Genomic DNA, 12843 nt, shown 5'->3' on the forward strand with positions numbered 1-12843 from the left:
CAGTTGTAAAGGTTCAGTATTTTAGGTGGTGCTCTGTTTCTTTCAGGGTAGCGTCTCTGGACTTGTGGAGTGGCATCAGGTTTGGTAGGTGTCTTATCTAAGACAACGTTCTCTGTTTCCAGTGTCACGTTGCTGACAGTGACATCTGACTGAGAGGTAATTCCAGTGACTGTAATGTGTCCGTCTTGTTGGATACAGTTAACTCAGGTGTGCTCTTCAGTTGAGCATCCAGTGTCTGGTCCACATGATGTCTCCATGTCTGATCTCCAACATCCACAGTGTACATCAGTGGTCCAGTTCTTGTAGCTATCCTACCAGGTCTCCACTTGTCTTCTCGGTATTCACACACTACCTGTTTAATCTCGAAGCTCCTTGCTGCTTCACTTGGCAACTGGCTGAACTGTTTATTCTTCACTTCCTTCCACAGATCTGGTTTCAGGAAGTCTATGCAGTATCTCAGATTCCTGTTCATGAACAACACTGCAGGTGTTTGATTTGTCATCACGTAAACAGTGTTCCAATACACAAAAAGGAAGCTGTCTATCTTGTGTTGTAGAGAAATCTTCACCTTGTCCATCACTTTAGTGGACTTTTTGAAAGTTTGGATAAACCTTTCAGCTAACCCATTCATTGCTGGGTGGTGGGGAGCTGACTTGAATTGTCTGATGCCATTTTTCTTCATGAACAGTCGGAATTCTTCTGACGTGTATTGTGGTTCGTTATTACTCACAATTTGTTCTGGTAAACCATTTTTTGGCGAAGATAGTCCTCAGAGCAGAGGCAGCCTTTGCTGATGTGGTTGATTTCACTGGTACCTTAGAAAACAGTCTGTTGTGGGCAGCCGCTCTAATTATGGACAAAGTTGACCCTGTATCCAGCTCCATTTTCAGTTTTATACCAGACACATCTATTGTGATCTAGATGATGTTGTGATATGCTTCAGTTATACTATGCAGTTCTAGGCATGACAGTTCTCCTTTGTCAGACCCTGATTCTGATTCTGATTTATATTTGGTAACTTTATGCATTTGCTTAGTTTTGTGTTTGAGACTTTTCAGTCCATTGTGCTTTTTGTCTACGTTGTTTATTCTCTCCATGTGACCTTGTCTGTGGCACTTTCTGCAGGCTTTTTCTTTGAACCAACAGTCATTTGCATCATGGGAGGGTTTGCCACATCAATAACATTTTGGCTTTTTGCACCATTCAGGGATATTTTGTGCATATCACATTCTAACCTCCTTTTCTGTAGTTCTGCTGCATCCTTTGCTACAGTCTCTAACAATATTGCAATGCTCAATGCCCATTCTAAGGTTAGGTATCTTTCTGACAGTACCCTTGTTTGGGTGCTTTGACTATGCATGTCACATATAAGCCTGTCCCTTAATGCATCAGAAAGTCCATCTCTAAACTCGCAGTACTGGGAAAGTTTGCGCAGTTCTGCAGTGTATTCAGAAAGGCTTTCATCTTTTGACTGGTTCCTTTTGTAGGACCTAAACTCTCAGCTATTACTAGCAGTTTAGAGCTCAAGTGATTTTGTAAAATTGCAACAATTTCGTCGAACTTCTTGCTTGCTGGTTTTTCAGGGGTTATGAAGTGGCATAAGAGACTGTATATTCTTGGGTCCATTAAGCTAAGAAGCATAGAGGCTTTCTTTTGCTCACGTTACAATATAGTTCCTCCCTCTTGGTATATGACTCACAGCCTTCATTAGCAGTATCAAATTCATCAGCTTTCCCAACTGAAGCCATTGCCACATTATTTTCACTTTAAATTCAGCGTCTCTTTGACTGTTACTATGCACTGTACTCACGCCTTAGTGTCCGTGACAGCCTTCACTGTGTTGCTTAACTTGCGCTGTTTCGTCCCTTAATTGTGCCGTAACTGTGGGTGCAGTTTGTGATATTTTCTGACATTCAGATTTGCAATCGTTGCCAATTTGTTGTGTCTATGCACAACTACAGATATATTCTAAATAAAAGCGTGCATGCAGGAGATGGCTTTAACTGGTGTATTCACATTGAAATGAGAGAGCAAGGGAGAGAGAAAACAATGCACACGTGTAGACAACAGTGCACATGCAGATGACAGATCAATACACAGTGCTAAGAGGGATGGGAGTTGTCATTGTTCTAAAAGAAATAGATCCATATATTACATCCTCTCCACTCTAGTCCTTTCAATATTTAGTAGTTTCATGAGATTCTCCCCCACCACAGTCCCTCGTGCTCCACACTTCAGTGAGTACAGGTCTAGAGACATCAGACACTCCTCGTGTGCTACCTTTTGGAGATGAATACTGAAACTCCTGATCTAGAGTCTCTCTTCTCCCTTCTTCATTTCATTTCTTGTTAGGATAAATAGCACGGAAGGTGACAATATGTTTTATACCTATCTCTCTCATTGTCTTTCAGTATTTGAAATCAAAACCACGTGTATAACTTTTGAGATAAAATGCATCTACTTAACAGGGTGAAAGGGGGGCTAGATGAACTTAAGCAGACACAAGCAAACATGATTATAATCTAATGTTATTATTTAATGATAAGAACATTCACATTTGGCACATGGACTAAACTACAGTTATTTCAATCCACAAATCATCAGCTCATCCTAGTAAAAAAATTTCAGAACAGGAGTTAACTGTAACATGAACAACTGCTGATGGAGTGTTGCCAATAGTCTAGACTTATTTCCTTACAATCCAGATCACCTTGAATCTGTTCCATGTGTATGTCAATGCTTTTCACTGTGGAGTGACCTATGCTCTTTCCTTGCTCGCACAGCATTTCAGCTTCAATAGTATGACACTTCCATGCACCTTTAAAAAGGACTGTCATCTCAAGGCCTCTCCCATATCAAGGACCATACAGCAGACAGCATAAATTGTGGCATTAGATGTATGTCTTTATACTTTTATTTTTGTAACTGAAATGTGTGAATTAAACTTACTGGTAGGGCAGGAGGAGGTTGTTTATATTTGATCATATTATAATTTCCTCATCATTTCTCTATTTAATTGTTTTACAGCATAAGAAATAGCTTTATAGTATCCATATAATTTATTTTTAAATATATCTTTTTAAGACATTATCACACTTAGCCAAATACTAAATATATTTTAATCACAACAGAAAGTAAGGGAGACCAAAGACCTGAGGAACTGGTGGCTCACTTCTGCAGCTTGGGCCACTACCTGTCCACAATCCCACTGCAAAAGGAAAATATGTTGATGTTCAATGATGATAATTTAGTGCAAGAGCAGACAGCAGCTACCTTAACTCCAGATCAAATAGTGACAACAGGCAACAGAATGGAGGAAAATAAGCTATAGCAATCATCAAGTTTTTGCATTTAATATAACCTATAAAAAAAGAACAAGATTTTAAAAAATTGTATTCTCAACCCATTAAATTTTGCTTGCCTCACTAAGACAGAAAAATTACAACAGCAAATTGTCTGATGCCGTTATTTAGGTATTCTGCATTTCAACTACAAGGAAAGGTATAAAGAAGTTTCACCTGAAGATCAACACAAGGTATTTCAGAGTAGTTTTTAAAGGCAAAGGTTCAAATGTTAGCATGTACTTTAAAAGTTTGATCAAAGTATCTGGAGGGCAGAGTTGATCATGGAGACGTTTAGGTAAGGAAACTTACAAGAAGAAGGAAGCAGTGTCTTATGTTTTGTGAAAAATGTCCTTGAAAGGATTAAATCGGCCTGCAAAAGAAAGCTAGCTGCAAAATTATGAGTGAACTTAAGCCAATAGAAGATGATATTCTGAAACCAATTGGTTTGTGTTGGAGTCACAATTTATAGGATACAATCTTATCTTTGAACCTTTGCTCTAATGCTTGACAATTTGATAACTTTCAGGAGCTGAGAAACATGAGAAACATTATTTTGGCAAGCCATCTTAAGAGAAATTAGAAGCCAAAATGTTTGACATGCAGATACATTGTTTACACCATCTGAATTACGCTCTTTAATGAAATGGACATATACGGTCAAAGAAAAATTGAGAAGATTTAATATCCTCTCTGCTGATGGGATATTTTATCTTTGTGTGAAAACAGAAAAAATATCTGAGAAATCATCCAAATGCTGACTTGGTTATCTCAAAGATCCTGGGAAAGGTGGAGAGTAGTAACTGCAGTAACAAGCACCTCAAAGGAAAAAAAACAGTTGTAACTTTTTACTTATGCTTTTGTCAGGCAACATAAATTGTTAAATTGCCTCAAAGCTACCTAAAGGAATACTAGCACTGTAAAAATCAACCATATGTCAGGCAGTGGACTTGTAAAAAAAATGGCTTTCTACGGATTCTTGCAATGGACTTCCTCCAAAATTGCAGTAACTTACTATTTATACAACCAGTAAAACTAATTTGAATTTATCTTACTTTTGAAGTCATGGATACAGAACTACTACAAGATTTTTGAAGCAGATAATAATTAAAATTGTCTTGAGAAAAGATGGGCAAATCTCTGAGAAAAGACTGGCAAATTAGGCTGTATTTCATTCAATGCTAAATTAAGTGCTAGAGAAAAGGGACAATTTTTTTTGTTCCTATGGTATTATGAATAAATGCTTCATTATCTAGAAAATTCTTCTTTCAGTTACAATTTGTTCTTCAAAGGCTACAGGCCAAATGCAGGCAAATGGGGCAAGTACAGGTTAGTACAATGGTCAGCATTCTGTTTCTGTGATGTACAATTCTCGTTATAAAGACATATTTTATTGTAAAGAAATGTACATTGAATCCTGAGGTAGAAAACAGGATAATATTTTTTAAAGCTAGTTATATCAGACTTCTGGACATTTCACAACTATTTACAGCAAATGATGTGCTTTTCCAGTATGACACACAGATTGCAGCAGTCACATGTATAGTACACAGCAATAAATGGTAATGTGATAATACTTAAACAGTCTCTTTTTAATAATATTGATCGAAGAATGAATATTGGCAGGATTGAGACAGTGTCATGGGGTTTTTCAGTTCCACTTCCCTCCCAACTGAGTGCAAAGAGCAACTTTTTGAAAGTCAGCAAATCTGATAATAGATCAATGCATATTTTGTCATACTATCACACATTAATGTACTGACACTATCATTGAAAAAAATAGTACCCTCTACACACATCAGGAAAACAATGGGAATGTGGGACCTTGACGACTGGGAGGACAGCATAAAGTATGCTGATATGTTTGAACGTGTTGCTGTTACAATAGGGGATGTGCTAAAAATTTTGAAAAACATGAGGATAGATAAGCCGTGGGGCCAGATGGGATATACTTTAGGGTACTATGGGAAGCGAGAGAAGAATTGCTTAACCCATGACCTCTAGTTCTAGTCTCAGCCAACCTCAGTGGAAAAATCCTGTTTGCATTTACCCTAACTACAGTATACACCTCATCACTTTGTGTATCTCTGTCAAAATATCCCCTCCTTCTTCTACATTCCAGAGAATAAATTCCGAACACATTCAACCTTTCTCTGTAACTCAGGTCCTTAAATCCCGGCAACAAACGTGCGAATTTTCTCTGCACTCTTTCAATTTATTGATCTCTTTCTTGTAGGTAGGTGACCCAATTTGACGCAATACCCCAAATTCAGCTTCACCAACATCTTAAACAACTACAACATAACATCGTAACTCCTGTACTCAATACCGTTTATGAACGTCAATGTGCCAAAAGCATTTTTATGACCCTATCAACCTGTGACACCACTTTCAAGGAACTACAGGCCTGTATTCCCAGATCTTTCTATTCTACTGCACTCAATGACCTAGCACTCACCATGCAAGTCCTACCCTGGTGTGTAGTCCAAAGTGCCAAAATCCACACTTGCCTGCGTTAAATTCAATCTGCCATTTTTCAGCTCATTTTTCTAGCTGGTCCAGATCTGCTGCAAGCTTTGATAGTCTTCCTCACAGTCCACTACACCCAATCCTGGTGTCATTCACATCACTCTTTGACTTCTCCCACAAAGCCAATGTCTAATCCAATTTACTACCTCACCTTGAATGCCAAGCCACTGGACCTTCTCGACCAACCTCCCATGCCAGATCTTGTCTATGGCCTTGCTAAAGTCCATATAGACAACATCCACTGCCTTGCCTTCATCAGCTGTGAGGCTAAGTACAGCTCCAATGCCATATTTAAGTTTGCTGACAACACCTCTGCTGTCAGCTGAATCAAAGATGTTGTCAAATCAGAATATAGGAGGGAGATTGAGAATCAAGTTCAGTGATGCCATAACAGCAACCTCTCACTCAATACCAGCAAAACCAAAGAGCCGATTATTGATTACAGGGGGAAGAAAGCAGGGATCTGGGAGCGAGTCCTCATTAGGGGATTGGAAGTGGAGCGGGCCAGTAGTTTTAAATTCCTTCGTGTTATCATATCAGGGGATCTTTCCTGGGGCCAGCACACAAGTGCCATTTCAAAGAGGCACTGCAGCACCTCTATTTCCTTAGGAGTTTGCAGATTCAGCATGTCATTTAAAACTCTGACAAACTTGTATAACTGCACAGCGAAGAGTATCCTGACTGATTGCATAATGGTCCGATACAAAAATACCAGTGCCCAAGAATAAAAAAAGCTGCGAAAAGTGGTGCAGAAAGTCCAGTCCATCACAGGAAAAGCCCTTCGCACCACTGAGGACATCCTCAAGGAGTGTTGCCACAAGAAAGCAGCTTCCGTCATCAGGGATACCCACCTTCCAGGCCATGCTCTCTTCTTGATGCTGCCATCAGGATGAAGGTATATGAGCCTCATCTCTGACACCACAAGATTCAGGAATAGTTATTACCCTTCAACCATCATGCTCTTGAATCACCTCAACAGCGAATCAACCTACGAACTCACTTTCCAGGACCCTACAACTCATGTTTTCCGCATTATTTACTTACTTACTTATTGTTATTAGGATTTGTTTTTTTGTATTTGCGCAGTCTGTCTCCTTTTGTACATTGGCTGTTTGTCAATCCTTGTGTGTAGTTTTTCATTGATTCTATTGTTTTTCTTGGTTCTACTCAGAATGCTTGAAAGAAAATGAAACTCAGGGTAGCATATGGTGATGTATACATACTTTGATAATAAGTTTACTTTGAACTTTGTACTTTGAAGATAAGTTGAGTGAGATAAGGCTTTTCTCTTTGGAGCAACAGAAGATGAGAGGTGAGTTGATAGAGGTGTGCAAGATAATAAGGCAAAGATAGAGTAGATAGCCAGAGGGCTTTTTTTCCAGGGCAAAAACGGGTAACACAAGAGAGTATAATTTTAAGTTGATTGAAGGAAAGTATAGGAGTGATGCCAGAGGTAATTCTTTACACAGTGGAACACACGGAGTGATGGTAAATCAACGGCATTTAAGAAGCTCTTAGATAGGCACATGGATGTTAGAAAAATGGAGGGTTATGTAGGACTGAAGGATTAGATTGATCTTGAGTAGGTTAAAAGGTTGTTACAACATCGTGGGCAGAAGGGCTGTACTGTGTTCTCCGTGTTTGGAAGTGCATTTCTGCCATTGAATATGCAAATCTCAGGAATCTGTGAATATATACTTACCAAATAATAATCAAAGTAAACAGAAAGCACACAGTGGAGATTGCATTAGTTATTATAGAATTAAAGCAAACTGCATTTTCTGAAATTGGCCACTTATGAGAATAGGGAAAGAGATTTGAGTGGAAATGGTTGAACAAATTCTAATTTTTTTGCATCAGACAGCAGAATTGTTCATATTTCCAGAATTAGCTTACCAGATTCATTTTTCTCTATTACTTCCACGACTTGGCCTTGATACAGACTAATCTCGGTGCTTTCCTGTTTGTCATAATTGGTCACTGCCACATACTGATCCAGAAAAAACTGGTCTGCAGCTGTTCCATCTCCACCTGCGAACAAAAAGACCAAATGTAAGAGAGTGACACTAATAATAAAGGGAATGATGGGGCACTCAACAACAAACTGATGGAATTTCACTGTTCTCGAAGCAACCACAATCCTGATCTCTTTCTTAACACACAAGGATAGTCCTACAGTTTACTCTGAAGCGGACGTGGTTAAATTGATCAGTCTTCAGTCCAGTTGTTGACTTGCTGTAGATATCAATCCTCAAAATAAACAATTATACCACAGAATTGTAATCTATTTTGGACTGTTGTTATCTTGAAGATAATTACTATAATCCAAATGTACTATGTCCAGAATTCCAGCAGGTTAAAAAAATACAGTTCTTTTATTATAATTAAAATTCCAATGAGTTACAAATTGATTTTGACAACAGAAGGACTTTACCACTATATCATTCTCAGCTTCAGTATATCCTATTTTTGAGATATCAGTCATGACTCATGATCTGAAAAGTTGTCTTCGCCAACCTGGCTGCTGAAAATTACTCTTGATTGGAAAGGAACAGATAATGGTAGTTTACATTAAACGGACCTGGAGAGCTTTGAATACCTGGCAGCAAAAGAAAGAGGGTTGGAATTTAGGGTTGCCTGCGTTGCCAGTAACCTGGTTCTTCTGATCACAGCACACTCGGCACTGGCTGGATTCAAGGCATTCCTTATTTGCATGTGCAAATAAATTCAATACTTTTCCACCCATAGACTTTAGTTGCAAATTGGTTTTGACAACAAAAGGACCACTATATCATTCTCAGAGATCATTCTGATTTTAGCACCAATATGGCAAATTATACATTGAAAAAGCACTTTCTAGCTGTTTATACTGAGACTTTCAGCACACACTAATGCCTTAAAACAAAACAACCTGTTTTAATCTCAGGAATTAGCCCTTGCTTGCTCTTTGTTGATAAAAATAACTGAATTTTCTATTTTTCAATGAATACCTTAAAAGGGCTATCCACTTAATTCAATTCCTCTCCCTTACCTCTGCTTATTATCCATGCCTTCTTTAAAATTATTTACTTCAATCATTGTTTTGATAAGGTATTTGAAGCTGCTTAACACCCTCTATTTACAAATACTCCCGCCTCTCTTTCTTCCTGTCTAACGGCACTAATATTATGCTTCCTGCCTCTCAATTCGTTACCTTGTGGTACAAGTTTCTAATTAATTTTCTAAGCAAATTTCAGTATGAACCCCTTTGTTAGATTTTATCTTAGTTTCCTCTTCTCTGGTGAAGAGTCCAGCTTTTCTGGTTTCTCATGCATGTTTTATCTCAGTAAATTGGTTGCATCTTATTCATGTCCTTAATATTCTTCTTTGAGACTATAATGAGTGAGGTCAAAGAAGAATGGCCAGACTGCTTCAAGCTGACAGGAAAGCAATAGTAACTAAAATAACCATGTGTTACAGCAGCGGTGTGCAGAAGAGCATCTCTGAAATCGCAATACATCGAACCTTGAAGTGAATGGCTACAGCAGCAGAAGACCATGAGCATACACCCAGTGGCCACTTTATTAGATACAGGTGGTACCTAATAATGTGACACACTATGTATAAGCATGCGAAAGTCTGCAGATGCTGGAAAGCCAAAGCAACACACACAAAATTGCTGGAGGAACTCAGCAGGTCAGGCAGCATCTATGGAAATGAATAAACAGTCAACGCTTTGCACTGAGACCCTTCTTTAGGACTATGTATAAATATTTCTAAATTTCAGATACATTTAAAAGTTATTGAGGAGTACATATTTTAATAATTAAAAATATTTTGTACTTTAAAGAAACCCTAAATTACTACCAAAAAATTAAAATATTAAACCAAGCCAAATTAATTTTCCATTTTAGATGCCTCCTAATCAGTGTCCTTCGATCCTACCAAAATTATAAACGCAATCCAGGTTTTGCTGCCAAGCTACAAACACCAGCCAGAAAAATCAGTACATATTATATATCCATCTCCCAACAGATAACCTCATATTTTCCTAACATTAAGATTGCTCAATTATCAATTTGCTTATGTTCTCATGAAATTGCTTGAAAGTGTCTTATTATGTTTCTTATTTTTGTACTGATGAGTGATAAAATAATAATGTCCTGGGAAAATATTCAGCTGGCTCTCTGCAAGAATTACTCATTTAAGTCCATTATTCTGTGCTTCCCCCACAGCTACAAATGGCTTAAGTAGAACATAAATGCCAGTATTAGCCATTGGACAGAATTGCCTGTTTCTGTGTTGCATATTCTAAGCAAATAACTTTTCAAAGGGGATTGGTTAGATACCATTTAAGCAGACAGCATATTCCACACGTTAAAATTTGCTTTATGAACCAAATGTGTTCTTGTTTGGCTGGCTCTTGTTTTAAAATAAATAATCTAAAAAGTTTTGTGTCCCCACACTCATTTCAGTAGATGGTATTCATGTTTCAATTCCAAAATAAGATGGCTCCATTTGGCGTGTGCCACACAAAAAAGAACTCCCCTGTCCCAAATTCCAGTGTTTGACCCTACATCCTGCAATCACACGTCTTAAAATAATGGGTACCACAATTGGAGGTTGTACTTGCCTATAAAGAAACACTGGCGACCCGCCAAATGGTTCAAAGTTTTGACCATGTTGGAGTTGGATAAAATACTTTCTTGTCCATTAACTTATACATGACTATACAGGCTAATTTGGCAGTTCAGTACATTTTGCCACAAAGAGTAATTAACTATTCACAAATAGTTAATATACAACTACAACTTCCTCAAAAAAAAATCCATCTGCTTCACTTATATCCTTTTGGAAAGGAAATCTAAAGTCCTTACCAAGTCTGGTTAAATATGATTTTAATCCCAAGTTATTCAATTTAATTTGGCTCCTGAAGTGATGTAAGTAAAACACTCAGTCGTAATTCATTGTATCAATTATATCAATATATTTATAGTATCAATTGTAATTAAGTGTCATAACATTAAGGCTAGATGGACAACGCAGCATCAACTTGGCATTTCACTGAGATACATCAAAGAAGCACCATTAAAAATGATCACATGCAAAAACTGCACACTGTTAGTAAATCTGACACTGAGAAACAAAAAATAGACTCTTTTGTGTCAAAGTGAGAACATATCTCTACAAAGTGATCTAAATTAATTACAAACATAAAACACAAAATAATTGATTGCATAAGTATTCACCCCCTCCCTTTACTATAACACACCAAATCATCACTAGTGCAGCCAATTGGTTTTAGAAATCACATAGTTAGTTAAATGGAGATCTGTTTTTGGGGACCTGTGTGCAGTCAAGGTGTTTCAATTGATTGTAGTGCAAATAATCCCTGTATCAGAAAGCTCCAACTGCTGGTGAGTCAGTATCCTGGCACAGGTCAGGAGACGGATACCAGAAAATTTCAAGTCACTGAATATCCCATGGAGTACAGTTAAGTCAATCATCAAATAATGGAAAGAACATAGCAGAGCAGTAAATCTGCCTAGAGCAGGCTGTCTTCAAAAACTGAGTGACCGTGCAAGAAGGGAACTAGTGAGGGAAGCCACCAGGAGACCTACGATAACTCCGGAGGAGTTACAAGCTCCAGTGGCTGAGATGGCAGAGACTGCGCATACAACTGTTGCCCGGGTGCTTCACCAATTGCAGCTTTATGGGAGAGAGGCAAAGAGAAAACCATTGTTGTTAAAAAAAACTCACATGATATCTCAGCCAGTTTGTCAGAAGGCATGTGGGAGACTCTGAAGTCAGCTGGAAGAAGGTTCTATGGTCTGATGAAACCTAAATTGAGCTTTCTGGCCATGAGGCCAAACACTATGTTTGGTGAAGCCAAACACCGCACACTGTCCTTACTGTGAAGCATGATGGTGGCTGCATCATGCTGTGGGGATGCTTCACTGCAGCAGGCTTGTGAAGGTAGAGGGTAAAATGAATGCAGCCAATACAAGGAAACCCTGGAGGAAAACCTGATGTAGTCTGCAAGAAAACTGCAACTTGGGAGCAGATTAGTTTTTCAGCAAGACAATGACCCCAAGCACAAACCCAAAGCTACGCAGGAATGGCTTAAAACAACAAAGTTCATGTCCTGGAGTGGCAAAGTCAGAGTCCAGACCTCAAAGCAATTGAGAATTTGTTGCTGGAATTGAAAAGGGCTGTTCACACACGATCCCCATGCAAGCTGACACAGCAGGAGCAGTTTTGTAAAGAAGAATGGGGAAAAATCTCAGTGTTTGGATGTGCAAAGCTGATAGAGACCTATCCACACAGACTCAAGGCTGTAATTGCTGCCACAGGTGCCTCTACTAGATACTGACTTGATAGGGGTGAACACTTATGCAGTCAATCATTTTGTGTTTTATATCTGCAATTAATTTAGATCACTTTGTAGAGATCTGTTTTCACTTTGACATGAAAGTCTTTTTCTGTTGATCAGTGCCAAAAAAGCCAAATTAAAACCACTGTGATTCAATGTTGCAAAACAATAAAACATGAAAACTTCCAAGGGGAAGGGCGGGGGGTGAATACTTTTTATAGGCCCTGTAATCATATTTAACATGCATGTTATATGGCCTTATGCTTAACACTACATATATAAAATTGCAATAATCGAACAAAAGCTTATTACTCAAGGTGACAAAATTGGTCTAGGTACAGCCTGGAGTAATTCTGACACTTAAACATAACTGCTGGAAGATCCATCATGCAAACAACAGCTTTTTGTTTCTCTTGACATTATGTATTCCCCTGGTACCATGAAATAGCTCTCCGTGCACAAACAGGGTAACTTCCAAACTCAAAAACTAATCTCTGATTACAAGCACCATTTATGGACAACACAGAAAATCAAATCATTATTAATTTATGATGATAAAGAATAATAGAGAAAAGCCAGTTCTTATTCTTTAAGGGCTTAGCTCATCCAGCATTCCACTTA

General features: G+C 38.3%; 1 protein-coding gene across 2 annotated transcripts in view; it reads right to left on the bottom strand.

The window, feature by feature from the left end:
* The window catches only part of sh3pxd2b (SH3 and PX domains 2B), a 300375-nt gene that overhangs the window by 42176 nt on the left and 245356 nt on the right, over positions 1 to 12843 (bottom strand). For both annotated transcript variants that reach the window (XM_063053511.1, XM_063053510.1), the window contains one exon: positions 7767 to 7901. In XM_063053511.1, coding sequence (XP_062909581.1) covers positions 7767 to 7901 — 135 coding nt within the window. The remainder of the gene's footprint in view (positions 1 to 7766; positions 7902 to 12843) is intronic.

Source organism: Mobula hypostoma, chromosome 7 (assembly GCF_963921235.1).
Source record: "Mobula hypostoma chromosome 7, sMobHyp1.1, whole genome shotgun sequence".
Taxonomy (NCBI): domain Eukaryota; kingdom Metazoa; phylum Chordata; class Chondrichthyes; order Myliobatiformes; family Myliobatidae; genus Mobula; species Mobula hypostoma.